Source organism: Hyla sarda, chromosome 6 (genome assembly GCF_029499605.1).
Source record: "Hyla sarda isolate aHylSar1 chromosome 6, aHylSar1.hap1, whole genome shotgun sequence".
NCBI lineage: Eukaryota > Metazoa > Chordata > Amphibia > Anura > Hylidae > Hyla > Hyla sarda.
The window spans coordinates 65,829,426-65,847,703 of NC_079194.1; the positions used below are offsets into that span (position 1 = coordinate 65,829,426).

The 18,278-nt window shown below is 45.5% G+C and overlaps 1 protein-coding gene across 9 annotated transcripts in view; it reads right to left on the minus strand.

Moving 5' to 3' along the window:
• The window catches only part of GRAP2 (GRB2 related adaptor protein 2), a 253,216-nt gene that overhangs the window by 86,434 nt on the left and 148,504 nt on the right, over positions 1 to 18,278 (minus strand). For all 9 annotated transcript variants that reach the window (XM_056524019.1, XM_056524016.1, XM_056524023.1 and 6 more), the window contains one exon: positions 18,122 to 18,207. In XM_056524019.1, the coding sequence (XP_056379994.1) occupies positions 18,122 to 18,199 (78 nt within the window). In that variant the 5' untranslated portion in view covers positions 18,200 to 18,207. The remainder of the gene's footprint in view (positions 1 to 18,121; positions 18,208 to 18,278) is intronic.

Genomic DNA, 18,278 nt, shown 5'->3' on the forward strand with positions numbered 1-18,278 from the left:
CCCATGCAGTGTATATAGAGGGCCCATGCAGTGTTTAGAGGGGGCCCATGCAGTGTATTTAGAGGGGGCCCATGCAGTGTACATAGAGGGCCCATGCAGTGTATAAAGGGGGCCCATGCAGTGTATAGAGGCGGCCCATGCAGTGTGTGTATAGAGGGGGCCCATGCAGTGTATATAGCGGGGGCCCATGCAGTGCATATAGAGGGCCCATGCAGTGTATAGAGGGAAACCATAGAGTGTATAGAGAGGACCCATGCAACGTATAGTGGGGACCAATACAGTGTATGGAGGGGGCCCATGGAGTGTAAAGAAAGGTGTCTTGCAGTGTATTATAAGAGCCTATGCAGTGTATAGAGGGGGCCCATGCAGTGTACATAGAGGGCCCATGCAGTGTATATAGAGGGGGTCCATGCAGTGTATATAGAGGGGGCCCATGCAGTGTATAAAGGGGGCCCATGCAGTATATAGCGGGGGCCCATGCAGTGTATAGAGGGGGCCCATGCAGTGTATATAGCGGGGGCCCATGCAGTGCATATAGAGGGCCCATGCAGTGTATAGAGGGGAACCATAGAGTGTATGGAGAGGACCCATGGAGTGTAAAGAAAGGTCTCTTGCAGTGTATTATAAGAGCCTATGCAGTGTATAGAGGGGATTGGTGCAGTGCATAGAAAGGACCCATGAAATGTATAGAGAGGACCACTGCAGTATATAGAGAGGACCCATGAGATGTATAGAGAGGACCAATGCAGTATTTTAATGAGTGATAAAAGCCCGAACAGGGTTATTTTGTTTCTTCTGTTTCCATTTTCTTTCTCAATTTAAGACATCCAGTCTCACAGGCTGCAGATAGTACATCTTTAATAGAAGGTAAAAGTGCACACTGGCCATTCAGATGTATAACAGGCTGTGTAATACAGTGTTTCCCAAACAGTGTGCTCCCAGCTGTTGCAAAACTACAACTCCCAGCATGCCCGGACAGCCGAAGGCTGTCCGGGCATGCTGGGAGTTGTAGTTTTGCAACAGCTGGAGACACACTGTTTAGGGAACATTGCTGTAAATCCAGGTATGAAAGACTCTTTAGAAATATTGGATGTATGTAATAACCAGGAACACGCGTTCTATGTGTCTGTATGGAATGAATACAAATAAGTTAATCCATTATTAGAAGACAATACATCAAAGAAAGAAGGAATATGACTTCCCGATCCAGACAGAAATAATAACTGTGCAGTATAGGAAACAGCGCTTCATGCTGTGTATTAATGCTGTGTACTGTAGCCTATAACTCATTGCACTGACAAGGTCCAGAGACCATTCATACAATGACCGGCTCCTCTGATGTCATTGATGATATTTGTATTTCAAGAGATAACAGAGTTATATTAGATAATTACTTTTCTCATTAGGTAATTACTTCTATATTAGGCTGATAATAACATAATAGATATGATGCATCACTTTGATCATTCCCGGGGTTGCAGAGCGGGGAAAACAATGTCTGCGAGCTTTTAACCCTTTCATGTATCTTAAGTCATCGTAACTGTAATCCATAAGGAAAATCGGGTGAGGATATTCGCACAACAGGCAAGACAGGCTTCATAGCAAATCTTGTTTAGGATGAAATGCCTCTTGTGTTTTTTTTAAAGGGGTATTTCTGTATTTTTTTAAACTTTTTTTTTTTTTACTATGCTTCAGGGGCTGTACAGTTAGTGTAGTTCATAAAATAGTGTCTGTTTCCGTTTTTCCACTTTCGTTTTTTCCTCCTTACCTTTAAAAAATCATAACCCTTTCAATTTTGCACCTAAAAATAACCACATGCAGGAAAATGTATACGTTTAAAATTGTCATCTTCTGACTCCTATAACTTTTTTATTTTTCCAGGTACAGGGCGGTATGAGGGCTCATTTTTTTTGCCGTGAGTTTTTAGCGGTACCATTTTTGTATTGATCAGACTTTTTGATCGCCTTTTATTCATTTTTTCATGATATAAAAAGTGACCAAAAATACGCTATACAGCTGAAACACACATAAGATTCCTTCAATGCAATAGACCAGTGTTTTTATTTTACCAGGGTGCCTCACCCTGGTAAAAAAAAAACACTGGTCTATTGCATTGAAGGAATCTTAGGTGTATTTCAATGGGTGGGGTGGCTGATGTGTGGGAGGGAGAAAAGTGACCTCACACTTACAAACAAGGAATCATGGGATTTGTAGTTTAAGAAAACGAACTCTAACTGGAAATAGCCAGTTCACAAAAAGATAGCCACAGTGTTCTGGTAATCTCACAGCATAGCCATTTAGCCCTAAGACAAGTGCAGATCCTTCCTAAGCATGTCCATTACTGTCTAACAGGTATGTACTAAAATCACCTTATGGTAGATAACTGTAACGGTCCGGACAGGAGACTGGAGGTGGATCCACTGGACCAGAGGGGTGATGGCGTGGGCCGTACCCAGGGAACGGAATCTAAGGAGCTACTGGTCTTCACCAGGGCCCGCCGCAAAGCGGGATGGTCTTGCTGCGGCTGGTAGCCCCCAGGCCGTTCCACCAGATAGCGACTCGACCCCTCTGGTTGCTGAGATATGCGCGGTACAGGAGGAACAGGCAGAAGCGTAGTCAGAAGTAGCTACGGTCAGGGCAGGCGGCACAGGATCAGAAGCGATAGTCAATAGCAACAGGTCAAAGCAGGCAGCACGGGTTCAGAGGCGGAGGTCACAGGCCAGGGTCGGCAACTGGCAGGGAACACTTTAATGGTATGGAACGCTTTCTCTCAGCATGAGGCACAAAGATCCGGCAAGGGCAGGAAGGGGCAGGGAACATTTATAGGCACTTTGGGCCAGGCACCAATTAATGGTGCGCTGGCCCTTTAAATTTCATGAAGGCGGCGCATGTGCACCCCAGAGAGCGGGGATGCGCGCGCCGGGGTACAGAGAGGATGCACGGAGCCGCAGGAGGTTAGGGGTGGCATCGGAATGCGGCGCGTGTGCGGGGACCTCCCGCTACGCTAACCGCATTCCTGACAGGGCAAACTCTGCGCTCCCTGTCAGTGTGTCTGACCGGGACGCGCAGGGACGCTGGGGACCGGGACGGAGGCAGTGGGCACTCCGGTCCAGGAGCGGGGACCGGAGCGCTGACTGTAACAGTACCCCCCCCTTTGGTCTCCCCCTCTTCTTGGTGCCCAAGAACCTGAGGATAAGACTGCGGTCCAAGATGTTCTCCGGCTCCCAGAACCTCTCCTCAGGACCACAGCCTTCCCAGTCGACCAAAAAATATTTTCTTCCCCGGATCAACTTGGAAGCCAGGACCTCCTTGACAGAAAAAATGTCCGATGTACCGGCCACTGGGCTAGGAGTAGTGACCGTGGGGGAGAACCGGTTAAAGATAGCTGGTTTGAGGAGGGAGACATGAAATGAGTTTGGGATCCTAAGAGTGGAGGGGAGATGAAGTTGGTAAGCCACAGCGTTAATTCTTCTTTTAATCTTGTAAGGTCCCAAGTAACGAGGACCCAGTTTGTAGCTTGGGACTCTAAAACGGATGTATTTGTCCGAGAGCCTCACCAGGAGAAAACACCAGAGGAACTCTGCGTTTCTTGTCCGCTTGGGACTTCATGCGGGCTGAGGCTTTAAGAAGAGCGGTGCGGGTCTCTCGCCAAATAGAGGAAAAGTCCTGGATGAGCTCATCAACTGCCGGAACAGAAGAAGGAGAAGGCAACGGCAGAGGTGGTAGAGGATGGCGACCGTAGACCACGTAAAACGGTGACTTGTTAGAAGCGGAGGCATTCCTGAAGTTGTAGGAGAATTCCGTCAAAGGAAGAAGATCAGCCCAATCATCATGACGAGAAGATACAAAATGACGTAGATATTCCCTCAAAGCTTGGTTCATGCGTTCCACTTGGCCGTTGGTTTGGGGGTGGTGAGAAGAAGAGAAATCCAACTTCACTTTGAACCGTCCACAAAGAGCTCTCCAGAATTTGGAAACAAATTGCACCCCACGATCCGAAACAATATGTAAGGGAAGACCATGAAGGCGAAAAATGTGCAGGAAAAAATGTTTCGCCAGCAGAGGCGCCGAAGGTAATCCTGGTAGTGGTACAAAGTGTGTCATTTTAGAGAAGCAGTCTACAACGACCCAAATGACCATCATGCACTGGGAAGGAGGAAGGTCAGTCACAAAGTCCATGGCGATGTGAGACCATGGGGTCTCAGGAACAGGAAGAGGTAGGAGTAACCCAGCCGGCTTCAGACGAGGTGACTTATTTTGTGCACAGACTGTACAGGCTTGGACAAATTCTGACACATCCTTAGCCATGGTAGGCCACCAATATCTTTGAGCGATCAGTTGAAGGGTCTTTTGGATACCTGGATGAACCGCCAGCAGGGAAGAGTGACCCCACTTAAGTACTTCCAACTGTTGGCGCGGAGGTACATAGGACTTGCCATGAGGAAGAAGGCCTCTGGAGGAATAATATGTAGTGGAGTAACCTCTTCACCCACTACGTCTGAAGAGCAGGAGACGAGAGTCTCTGGTGGTGAGAGGGGGTAGATTCTACCCCGGGGTGGAATAGTTCCAGGCACCAAGTCGATAGGACAGTCGTAGGGTCTGTAAGGTGGAAGAACTTCGGCTTGCTTCTTGCAAAAAACGTCAGCGAAGCAGTGGTAAGGCTCCGGAACACCAGGTGGCGGAGGAACAGCTGGATTTTGCTTGACAAAAACAGACTTGAGACAACGGCCGGAGCATGAGGAACCCCACCTCAGGATCTCTCCGGAGGATCAATCTAGGATGGGGCAGTGATGCTGAAGCCATGGCAAGCCCAGGAGGAGTTCTGAGGAGCAGTATGGGAGGACCAAGAACTCCAAAGTCTCTGCATGCGAAAACCCGATGTCCATCTGTAATGGCAAAGTGCGGTACTGCACAGTGGCAGAAAGTCTCTCACTGTTGACAGTAGAAATGCAGAATGGCTTGGACAAACGAACCACAGGGATCTGATACTTGTCGACCAGAGAGGCGTGGATGAAATTGCCGGCAGATCCTGAATCCAAGAAGGCGTTGGCAGTGAAGGTAGACTTGGCAGACAAGGTGAGCTGTACCGATAATGTAAGACGTGGAGAGGAGGAATCCACACCTAGCAGCGCCTCTCCCACGCTATCCAGGTGCGTGCGTTTTCCCGAACGGAGAGGACAGTCTCTAAGGAAGTGCTCGGTACTGGCGCAGTACAGACACAGATTCTCATTTCTTCAACGACTCCATTCTTGAGTGGTCAAGTGAGACTGATCCATCTGCATGGTCTCCACGGCGGGAGGCCCAGAGAAGGGTTGTGGTGGACACAGAAAGACCGGAGCTGACTGAGGATAGCGTCTTGGATGAGCTCTCTCCTTTTCGTGTAGCAGTTCCTCTTTTCTCTCCAGGAAACACTTGTCAATCCTAGTGGCCAGTAGTATAAGCTCATTAAGAGTAGATGGCATCTACATGCCGCCAGGACATCCTTGATTTCACTGCATAGTCCCTTCTTAAACGTGGCACATAGAGCATCATCATTCCAATTCAGCTCGGAGGCAAGAGTGCGGAATTGGATGGCGTAATCACCCACGGTAGAACCTCCTTGGGTCAGGTTCAGCAAAGCAGTCTCTGCAGAGGACACCCGGGCAGGTTCCTCGAATACACTGCGGAACTCTTGGCAAAAATTCTGAACGGAGGTAGTGGCTGGATCAAAGCGGTCCGGCAAAGGTGTAGCCCAGGCCAGGGCCTTCCCAGTTAACAAACTGAGGATAAAGGCCACCTTGGCACGTTCAGACGGAAACTGGTCGGCCATTAATTCAAGGTGGAGTGAGCACTGTGACAGGAACCCTTGGTACTGCTTCGGATCTCCGCCATACTTGTCAGGCAAGGACAAGCGGATCCTGGAAGAGGAGATGGCTGCTGGCTGAGGTGGAGCAGCCGGCATAGGCGGAGGAGATCTGCTGCGTCTGTAGAGCCAATACGGTAGTGAGATCCGCAAGGCTAGGAAGAGATACCTCAGCGAGATCCATGGCCGGATCTTACTGTAATGGTCCGGACAGGAGACTGGAGGTGGATCCACTAGACCAAAGGGGTGATGGCGTGGGCTGGGACGTGCAGGGACGCTGGGGACCGGGACGGAGGCAGTGGGCGCTCCGGTCCAGGAGCGGGGACTGGAGCGCTGACTGTAACAATAACCCCTTTAAAATATGTGAAAAGAAAATCTTAATGACCAAAAATAAACACAATTGGTTTTGCTACAGGCAGAAATAATTTAATCTCTTAAGGACGCAGGGCGTACCTGTATACCCTGCGCCCAATCCCGGTATATAACACAGGGTCACGCTGTCATACCGGGTTGGTCCCGGCAACTAATGAAATCTGGGACCCTGGGATAATAGCGTGCTGCACGCTATTAACCCTTTAGACGCGGCGTTCAAAGTTGATCGCCGCGTCTAAAATGAAAGTAAAAGCTTCCCGGAAGCTCAGTCGAGCTGATAGTCACCATCGCGGTGAAATTGCGATGTCCCGATCAGCTAGAACGTGAGCGGAAGTCCCCTTACCTGCCTCCGTCACGTCCGATCGGCGATTGATTGCTCCAAACCTGAAATCCAGGCTTGAGCAATCGACCGTCAATAACACTGATCTTTGTCGTGTCAATGCAAGGCAATGATATGTGTATGAGATCGGTATGTGCAGTGCAATAGCCACTATAACACTGCAAAAAAAAAAAAAAAAGGGTGAAAAAAAGTTAAGAAAGATCATTTAACACCTTCCCTAATAAAAGTTTGAATCACCCCTCCCCCTTTTCCCATAAAACAAAAAACAAAAAACAGTGTAAATAAAAATCATAATTTACATATGGGGTATCACCGCGTGCGGAAATGTCCGATCTATAAAAATATATTGCACGGTCAAGGGCGTACGCACCAAAAAAATTCCAAAGTCCAAAATAGCGTATTTTTGGTCACTTTTTATATCATGATAAAATTAATACAAGGCGATCAAAAAGTCTGATCAATATAAAAATGGTACCAGTAATAACTGGGCTCTCATACCAGCCCGTACGCGGAAAATAAAAAAGATTATAGGGGTCAGAAGATGACAATTTTAAACGTACAAATTTTCCTGCATGTACCGTATTTATCGGGGTATACCACTCACCGGCCTATCGGGGTATACCACTCACCCTCATTTTACCAAGGATATTTGGGTAAAAACAAATATCCTTGGTAAAATGAAGGTGCGTGTGTGTGTGCATGTGCATACCCGGATACACTGTTTCTGACCCCGCAGAAGCCCCCTGGAAAGGCAGGGGGAGAGAGGCCGTCGCTTCCCGCTTCTCTCCCCCTGCCTTTCCTGGGGTCTAGAGCCCTGCTGCCGCCGCTTCTCTCCCCCTGGCTATTGGTGCCCATGCCCCTTCTCTTCCCCTGGCTATTGGCGCCACTGCCCCATTGCCGGTGCCGATAGCCAGGGGGAGAGAAGCGGCACCGGCAATGGGGCAGTGGCGACGATAGCCAGGGAGAGAGAAGGGGCAGCGGCACCCATTGCCGGAGCTGCTGCCCCGTTGCCTCCCCCATCCGCGGTTGTATAATTACCTGTTGCCGGGGTCGGGTCCGTGCTGCTTCTGGCCTCCGTTGTGGCGTCCCCTGCCTCGTTGCTATGCGCTGCGAGACACAATGACGAGTGATGTCACTCATCATTGCGCCGTGCCGTGCAGCGCATAACAACGACGCAGGGGACGCCACACCAGAGGCCAGAAGCAGCGCGGACCCGACCCCGGCAACAGGTAATTATACAACCGGGGATGGGGGAGGCAATGGGGAAGCGGGGCCAGGGGGAGAGAAGCGGCGGCAGCAGGGCTCTAGACCCCAGGAAAGGCAGGGGGAGAGAAGCGGGCAGCGACGGCCTCTCTCCCCCTGCCTTTCCTGGGGGCTTGTGCGGGGTCAGAAAATCCAGGAAAGGGGGGGGGGGAGTCAATAGGGCAGCGGCGCTGGCAGTCTGTGGACCCAAGGACAGGCAGGGGCATAGAAGCCGGCAGCGACGGCAGGTCTCTGCACCTGCAAAAGCCGCTGCAGTTAATTGATTTAAAGCGCCCGCTTTAAATCATTGAACTGCAGTGGCTTATCGGCGTATAACCCGCAGATAGACTTTAGGCTAAAAATTTTAGCCTAAAAAATGCGTGTTATACGCCGATAAATACGGTAGTTATGATTTTTTTTTAGAAGTACAACAAAATCAAACCTATATAAGAAGGGTATCATTTTAACCTTATGGACCTACAGAATAATGATAAGGTGTAATTTTTACCAGAAAAATGCACTGCGTAGAAACGGAAGCCCCCAAAACTTACAAAATTGCATTTTTTCTTCAATTTTGTTGCACAATTAATTTTTTGCTGCTTCGCGTGGATATTTTGGTAAAATTACTAACGTCACTGCAAAGAAGAATTACTGGCACAAAAAATAAGCCAGAATATGGAATAGTGATATAATATCATTGAAAGAGTTATGATTTTTAGAAGGTGATGAGGAAAAAATGAAAATGCAAAAACGGAAAAACCCTGCGTTCTTAAGGGGTTAACTGTTATTTATCCCACATGGTAAATGCTGTAAAAAACAACAACAAAAAAAAAACTAATGCCAGAGTAGCATTTTTTTGTCATTTCGCAACCCACAAAATATGAAATAAAAAGAGTTCAAAAAGCCTCATCTACCCCAAAATGGTTCCAATAAAAACTACAGATCATGGTATGTAAAAAAAATCTGACAAAAGAAAAGCTATAGGTCATGTATAACAAAAACTATATGACTGGGATATTGTTGTAAGAATGTTGCAGAAAAGTTGTAGAATTGCATTATTTTATTTTTTCAATTTCTTCACACTTTTTTTTTTTTTTTTTTTAGTTTGGTGGTCCATTATATGGTAAAATGAAAATGTCAATAAAGTTTCAGTACATTTAAAGGGGTACTCCTGTGGAAAACATTTTTTAAATCAACCAGTTCCAGAAAGTTAAACAGATTAATATATGACTTCTATTTAAAAATCTTAGTCTTCCAGTTCTTATCAGCTGCTGTATATTACAGAGGAAGTTATTTTCTTTTGGAATTTCTTTTCTGTCTGACCACAGTGCTCTCTGCTGACACCTCTGTCCATGTCAGGAACTGTCCAGAGTAGGAGCGAATCCCCATAGCAAACCTCTCCTGCTCTGGACAGTTCCTGACATGGACAGAGGTGTCAGCAGAGAACAGTGTGGTCAGACAGAAAAGAATATCAAAAAGAAAATAACTTCCTCTGTAGTATACAACAGCTGATACTGTACTGTAAGGATTAAAGGGGTTATCCAGAAATTTTTTTTTTTAATATATATATATATCAACTGGCTCCAGAAAGTTAAACAGATTTGTAAATTACGTCTATTAAAAAATCTTAATCCTTTCAGTACTTATGAGCTTCTGAAGTTAAGGTTGTTCTTTTCTGTCTAAGTGCTCTCTGATGACACGTGTCTCGGGAACCGCCCAGTTTAGAAGAGGTTTGCTATGGGGATTTGCTTCTAAACTGGACGGTTCCCGAGACATGTGTCATCAGAGAGGACTTAGACAGAAAAGAATAACCTTAACTTCAGAAGCTCATAAGTACTGAAAGGATAGAAGTAATTTACAAATCTGTTTAACTTTCTGGAGCCAGTTGATATATGAAAAAACGTTGTTCCCTGGATAACCCCTTTAAGTACTGGAAGGATTAAGATTTTTTAATAGAAGTAATTTACAAATCTGTTTAACTTTCTGACACCAGTTGATTTAAAAAATAAGTACAGTTGTTTCAGTAAAAAACAAACCATTGGCTCAATTTCAATGTTGAGGAGTGTATAAAAAGTATCATCTAGTTAGTTTATAGCCCTAAAACTATCTCAGAATCTTATTCTTTCCTTAATCTTTTATTTTTACAAAAATGTTCTAAAAATTGACGTAAAAAGATACAAAAAATTGTGGTGTGATTCTTTCTCCAATAACTTGTTTAGCTCAAAACTGGATGTGCGCCGCACTAAGCGAAGAGGAAATGCATCTTGTAGAAGACAGGTCAAACCATCACCTGTGTTATCAATTCAATATTTCTAAAAAAAAATCTTACACAACAGGATCAGACCTGGGTCTGGGGAGTCACTGAGAAGTTATTGGCCCAGAGCAAATGTCTTTTTTGCCTTGCGCTGTAACTGCTTCTGAGAGGACAAGATTTTCAGCGTATAACATTACATTATAACTGGAAGCTATATCGGGAGCAAGCTAGCAGGAATGTGTGTAGAAATAACGAAGCTCACAATGGGAATAACTGGTTCAGATGATTATAGAAATATGGATTTAAAGAGTACCTATTATCAACTAAACCTTCCCTAATCCCTCTCCCCATCTGTCCCTGTCTCTAACTCTATCTATCCTAGTGTTTATTTTACTTAAAAACAATATAAAATACCTTTTTAGGTTCATCTTTGGTAGCTTAGAGAGGAGCGTCTGAGTAGGGAGGAAGTGGGCGGGGCCTGGCAGGCGTGATGTCATCTGAAGCCTGCCGGGGGCCGCTTCCGCCCTTCTTCCTGTATGCTGCACTCCCTCTCGGGAGCGTGCATACAGGCGTGGTGCAGGGCAGGGACGGTGTGAGGTGGATTTTTCAAACCCATGCAAAAGTCGGACCGCGGTCCGACTTTTGCATGGGTTTGAAAAATCCACCTCACACTGGCTCTCCTTGTCAGCGGGAGGAGCCTGAGATGCCGCTGGCCAGCAGAGTCAAGAGCGCGCCTGGCAGGGATGCGCGCACAGCACTTGCTTCCGCCTGTCAGCTTGACAGACAGGAGCTGCGCTGAGTATCAGATTTCGGACTTGCCGTGAGTCCGAAATCACCAAAAAAGGGACTCCTAGGGAGACCCCTAGTGGCCAAAAGTTTAAACACAAAAAAAAAAAAAAAAACATAGAAGAATACATTTTTTTCTAATAGAACCCTATTAGTAAATTGTTTTATACATAATAAACTATAAACATTTTTGATGAGAGGTACTCTTTAAGAAATATTTTTCAAAGTAGAGGTATAAATAAAAAATAAAAAAATACACAGAAACACAGAAACTTCACAATAAAAAGTGCACAATCTGTCTTTAGCAAGTAAATAGCAGGAATGGAGGGTAAAAGAGGAAACTGTTCCAGAGCCTGGAAGTAATGATCGTTACTGATAATTCTGACAATCTGGCACTTGTGCTTTGCTATTGTAACTGCCTGATAATCTAAATCCTAGCAAGACCCGAAATAGATGACTGAGCAAAGATATCCAATTACGGTACAAGACTCGCTGAATTTTAGTATGAAAAAGTGACGGTTGAATATCTTAACTAGAAATGATTTTATTTCACAGCGTTTCAAGAATTTTGGATTCTTCGGGAAAGTTTATTTTTTATTTTTTACCTTTTAAAACCTTTTTTTCATTTTTATTTAAGAGAAAGGGTCATCAGAAAAAAAACGGTTTAGTTTTTTGTAAATTTCTATTTTACAATCTATATTTCAAAAATAATCCTAACATTCTGCAATTTTTGTTCTGGCTACTAAGCCTAGTAATAAGATGACACTTTCTGTCCTGTAGAGAAAAAAAACTTTCTCATAGTCTCTTCACTACTGTATCAGCTAGGGGTATAACAGGGCTGAAATACCTCCCCCCCAGCATTATAAAGCTTTGGGGTTAGTCCAAAATATGTTTGTGTGTTAGTGGGGTAGAGAAGATTGTGGTGTATGTCACATTTACAGAGTAAACTACACTCGTGTGTTGACAAAACCATGGAATTTGAATTTACCTTCAAAATTGTTATCTTTCTATGTATTCACTATGTGTGTGTATATATATATATATATACAAAAAAAGAGGATTGCAGCAGCACACATTGGTCAAAAAAATTGAGGCTCTTAGCGCACTTTTTGATCAAAACGTGTCCCCCATCCACCACGGGGAGGTGGCCTCATTTAGGATGGGAACCTAGCACAAATTCTGAGCCTAACACTCAACTATCCACTCACCTCTGCTGGGCATGCTCAGAATTTGTGCTAGGTTCCCATCCTAAAGGAGGCCACCTCCCCGTGGTGGATGGGGGACACGTTTTGATCAAAAAGTGCGCTAAGAGCCTCAATTTTTTTGACCAATGTGTGCTGCTGCAATCCTCTTTTTTTGTATACTCTAATGCCATGGCAGTGTGCACCCGTGTATTAGGCTGTTGTGCCGGCTATCTTTCTTTTTTCTTGTGTGTGTATATATATATATATATATATATATATATATATAGAATATCTCAGAGCACAAAGAATGAAGGGGTCTTCTCTGTTACAGGAATGTTGTTCCTTTTTTGCTGGAGATAACATTGTGGTGGTTTTCTGCTATCTGGCACTTCTATGTGGGTTCTTCTTTGTGTGGAAGATCATATCTATGAATCATCTCATTTCTCCATCTCTTCTTCTGCTGCTGTACCTGTTTGCATAGTTTAATCTCCGTTTAATAGTTGGTAAAGGGTGAGACAGGGTCGTCCATGCTTTTGCTATGGGCACTATAAGCTTTATATAATATATAGATGATTATTTTTTTCATTTTATGGACTATGTATACAGTGGGGAAAAAAATTATTTAGTCAGCCACCAATTGTGCAAGTTCTCCCAGTTAGAAAGATGAGAGAGTCCTGTAATTTTCATCATAGGTATACCTAAAGGGGTACTCCGGTGGTCAACGTGTTTTTCCGTTTTTGACTTACCCTATTTGTTTTGTTTCATTTCTATTCTTGTTGTTTAGGTGACTCTATTTCTGTTCTTTGTTGTCTTTTTATCCCCCACTTTGTTTTCTTATCTTTGCTTCTATTTCCTGTTTCTTGCTGTGCTGAAAACTACAAATCCCAGCATGCCATATGCTTTGCTGGTTTGGGGCGGCTCTTTTTTTGTTTGTTTGTTTGTTTCGCCCTTTACCCACCCTTCTATTTTCCCGGGTCGGCCCCCTTATACACAGCACACTAATATAATCAGCCCTGGTTGGGATACACTGGCATACACACACAAAAGGGACTACAACTCCCAGCATGTGTCATTCAGAAGTCTTCAGTATAACACCAGCATGCTGCCTCTGTAGTCTCCTGGGGGTTGTAGTTCACCACACCTCTGTAGGGTATACACCAGTGTTTCCAACGAGGGTGCCTCCAGGTGTTGCAAAACTACAACTCCCAACATGCCCTGACAGCCTTTGGGCATGCTAGGAGTTGTAGTTTTGCAACAGCTGGAGGCACACTAGTTGGGAAACACTGGTGTAACATGATGTGTATGTTGAATAGGTTAGAACAGTGTTTCCCAACCAGTGGGCCTCCAGCTGTTGCAAATCTACAACTCCCAACATGCCCAAAGTCTGTCAGGAAATGCTGGGAGTTGTAGTTTTGCAACAGCAGGAGGCACACTGGTTTGTAAACACTAGCACACACACACACACACACAACAGGGACTACAACTCCCAGCATGTGTCATTCAGGAGTCCCCCCCCCCCTTCACATATAGAGATCATTCCCAGTATGAGATTTATTCCCCTGCAGTCCATACATCCCCAGCCCGTGCACCGTGTCATCCTCCACTTCAGATAACACTTATCTTCTCTGTGTCCCTTCTCCTGTGCAGACCTGCTTCCTTAGAATACAGAGCAGGGGGGAGGGGAGGTGAGGAGCTGTGTACTCAGCTGGATGAGATGAGGGGTGTGTGGCTTATTTTTCTCATGCAGACAGAGAAAAAAAAAGCTGTGACATCTTGTCCACAACAGACTCAGAACTGTGGACAACAGTAAAAGAAAACCCTCTGAACTACAGAACTTCCTGCCCAACAAACAGTTAAGAAAAACACACACATGCTGCCAAAACATATAACACATGTATATTGCAAAAAAACTAAACTTACAAAGAAGATGCCATATAGTCAAAAAAATTTACCCATGGAGTACCCCTTTAAGTATGAGAGACATAATGAGAAAAAAAATCCATAAAATCACATTGTCTGATTTTTAACCCCTTAAGGACCAAGGGCGTACAGGTACGCCTTTGCTCTCTGGCACTTAAGGACCAAGGGTGTACCTGTACGCCCGTGGGAATTTCAGTCCTCGCCGCGTGCCGGGCGGGGACTGGACCGGGGTGACTGCTGATATCTATCAGCAGGCACGCCGTGCAAATGCCCAGGGGGGATCTGACACCCCCCCATGTCGGCGATTGCCGCAAATTGCCGATGAATTCACACCGGCGATTTGCGGCGGTCCTGGGTCATACGGGTCTCTGGTGACCCAGTGACCCGGAAAATAAAGGGGGCCGGGGTTGTCCAAGACACCCACGATCCCCCTGAAGGGATAGGAGTTAGGTGGCAGGGGTGCCACCCCTCCTATCCCTGTTATTGGTCATTCAGAAGCGACAACCAATAGCAGATCGGGGGCGGGGTTCGGTTCCCCCGCTCTGCCCACCCACTGTTGTCCGGGCAGAACTGGGGAACCGACGGTGACCGGTGCCGAAGGTCCATTTACCATCGGCAGCGGGCGTCGATCCGCGGCAGCAGAAAACAGCGATGCGGGCTCCCTTGATCCTACAGAAGCCGGTGAGTTGCCTAGCAACATCTGGAGGACTACAGTTTGGAGACCACTATACAGTGGCCTCTAAACTATAGCCCTCCAGATGTTGCAAAACTACAACTCCCAGCATGCCCAGACAGCTGTTTGGGCATGCTGGGATTTGTAGTTTTGCAACAGCTGGAGGGCCACAGTTTGGAGATCCCTGTGCAGTGGTCTCTAAACTGTAGCCCTCCAGATGTTGCAAAACTGCAAATCCCAGCTGGGGGTTGTAGTTGCATACCACCAGCTATTGCATAACTACATCTCCCAGCATGCCCTTCAGCGATCAGTACATGCTGAGAGTTGTAGTTTTTCAACAGCTGGAGGCTCACTGGTTGGAAAATACTGAATTAGGTAACAGAACCTAACTGAAGGTTTTCCAACCAGTGTGCCTCCAGCTGTTGCAAAAGTATACTCCCAGCATTAACGGTCTGTCAGTACATGCTGGGAGTTGTACTTTTGAAACAGCTGGAGGGTACATTCACATGGCCGGGTTTACAGTGAGTTTCCTGCTTCAAGTTTGAGCTGCGGCAAATTTTTTGCTGCAGCGCAAACTCCTAGAGGGAAACTCACCGTAACCCCCGCCAGTGTGAATGTACCCTAAAAACATTACAATGCACTAACTCACAATAAAGGGTAAAACACAATATATACACCCACTTACACTGTCCCTCCAATAAATATGAAAAACGTATCGTACGTCAGTGTTTCCAAAACTGAGCCTCCAGCTGTTGCAAAACAATAACTCCCAGCATTTCCGGACAGCCACTGACTGTCCAGGCATGCTTGCAGTTTAGCAACAGCTGGAGGCACCCTGTTTTCTAATCACTGGCGTAGAATACCCCTATGTCCCTCCTTTGGATAGGGGATAAGATGTCTAGGGGCGGAGTACCCCTTTAACACACTTACTGAATGTGATTTTATGGATTTTTTTTCTCGTTATATCTCTCATAGTTGAAGTATAAATATGATGAAAATTACAGGCCTTTTTACCATGTATAATTACTTTTCCTAAGCCTCCTTATAAGATATACTATTTTATGATAGAAGCTGCGGTTGCACATTATGGATAACATCATGAATGGTGTATAATGGATGTTAAGTGACTGTGGTAACTTGAAACTATGCACAGCAAGATAGTTCTCAGAAACCCTTTGCTGATCTGCAGCGACTACAGTGCAAACTTCCTATCACATCCTGCAAACTCTGCAGAGTTTCTTCACTATGAGGTGCCCAGGCTTAGTCATCTTCCAGCTGCTGTATGTTAGTCATCGACCAAACGGAAGCCACACACTTGTCTGAAAGCCACAGCCTCCCCTGACTCCAGCTCTGCCGGCAGTGTGCAGCATTACTAACCCCATGTAATATAGGTGACCATAACCACTACGTTACAATGGACACCCGATTTGTACGTGCACAGTAACACAACTATTTGTGCAGCTTTTCCCTGGTATAGGAGATATATCAATTAGGCTGGGTTCACATCACGTTTCCCCAATACAGGACCGCATACGGCTGGGGGGAGCTAAAACCTTGCGCTCCCGTATCGTATCTCAGCCGTATGCGCCCGGATGTAATTCATTTCAATGAGCCGACCGGAGTGAAAAGCTGACTCCGGTCGGCTCATTTTTGCCCCATCTGCGGTTTTCCACTGCACCTCAAACCGTGGTCGACTAAGCCTTATCAGGTCTGCATTACAGGCTTAAGAGGACTTTTCAGCTCTCCCGCCATGTCTGTTTTACAAAGCGCATAAAATAATTTTTTTAATTTTTTCTTAGAACTGTGCATTGTGCTATTTCTATTATTTCTACTGGAAATTCATAAATCCATTATCAGCTGGATGTCATAGTGTGGTATCTACATTCATTTGACATTTGAGTTTTTAATAGGAATCTACAGATATGTATTATACACTTCTAATAAACACCTGTTAAGTTGGGTGGACTTTCTGTTTTTATCCAAGTAATCCTAACAGATTTTACTGGTTGGCTGGATAAGACTATCAGTTTGGCACTCTTCTGAAGGAGACAGATTACCCACTTGGTCCCCCCATCATAAGGCCTCCCACCCAGTGAATTAGAACTCTGCTGTTACATACTGCACTCCGGCCACTTGCGCTGGCTGTGAGCACATTGTCCCGCTCTCCACTGCTGCCATTGGGGCTGGGATTCGCATCGCGGGACGTGCCCGCTGCGACTCCCAGCCCGTCACTTACCACAGTCCTCTGCTGCCTCTTCCTCTGCCTCTCAGCTCCAGCGCGCATGTCCCTGTCTCCTAGGGAGCTCTGTATTTTAAAGGGCCAGTACGCCCATAATTATGTACAACACCTGACACTATTCAAGTCCCTGCACCTCCCACTCTTCTTTGCCAGATCTTCAGTGCCATTTGCCTGAGATTAAGAAAACCTTTTGTCTGTTTGCCTAGCCCGTGTTCTGACCCTTCAGCTACCTTATTGACTATGCACCTTTGCCTTGACTTTCTACTAGTCGGACTTAGTCTCTGCCTCATCCTACTTTACTTCGCCCAGCTACCTCTGTGGTCGAGTCGTAACGGGGGTAGCATCTTGGGTGTCCCCTGCCGCCGCAAGCCCATCCTGCCTTGCAGCGGGCTCTGGTAAAGACCAGCGGTACCTTAGACTCCGCTACCCGATACGGCTCGTGTAATCAGCCACACAGGTCAGTGGATCCACATCCAGCAGCGTTACACCTGCTCTGTACTGACGAGAGGCAAGACCCCCAAAACAGATAGGTTCACATTCTTTTATGGGGTAGATACCTCCTATAGGTGCTATGGCACAAGAGAGTGCAGAAAACAGAGAGGTAAGTCAGCTCACTGTCTATTATACTCTACCGGAGACGCACGGATCACTAGCAGATGCAAGGAGTCAAACATGCAAAAATAGAAAGAACACATCCAGTGCTCCAGATAAAATCCCATAAAACTTGCTTTATTGAAGATCCATTAAAATCATTAAAATCATAGGGTTACAGATTTCACAGTACAAACTTCTTGCCGTGTTTGGGTGGTAACTTTATGTCTATTTTCAAACTTGGGAGTCAGCTTTTTTTATTTCTAAATGATAGCTTCTTTGCAAATAGAGAATATGTACAAAAATAGTATCATTAGAGGAAAGTGCTGGAGTAAGCAGAATTGCTTTAAGAGAAGTAGTTATTGTTTATTCTGCTTTAATATGTTAAATTATCAAACAGAAATATCAGATGCAAATATTTAGTGGTGAAATAATTCTACATCTGGCTTATAACAATCTCTGCTTGTGCCATGAGTGGGTGGAAGGGTCCCATGGATATCCAGGTCTATGATGCTGAGGAGGTGTGGTGGATATCTGCTATGCTGTAGTGTCCCATCAAATAGCAATGGGTAGCATCATTGTCCATTGGTTTATGACTTGTCTAATTTATCTGCCTGCAGAACTTCTTGGTGTAGCTTATAATAACCATAAAATCATTGCAAAAGAATTCCCACATACCTTCAACATATCTCCTTTTTTGAAGCTTAGCTCGTCCTCCCCGGATGCATTGAAGTCGTAGAGAGCACGGGCCTCCATCCTCCTAGCTGCCAAGAAGTAAAACAGGAAAATGCTGTAAGTGTGGATACTAAATAACAAAAACTTGCTGTCTTACAAG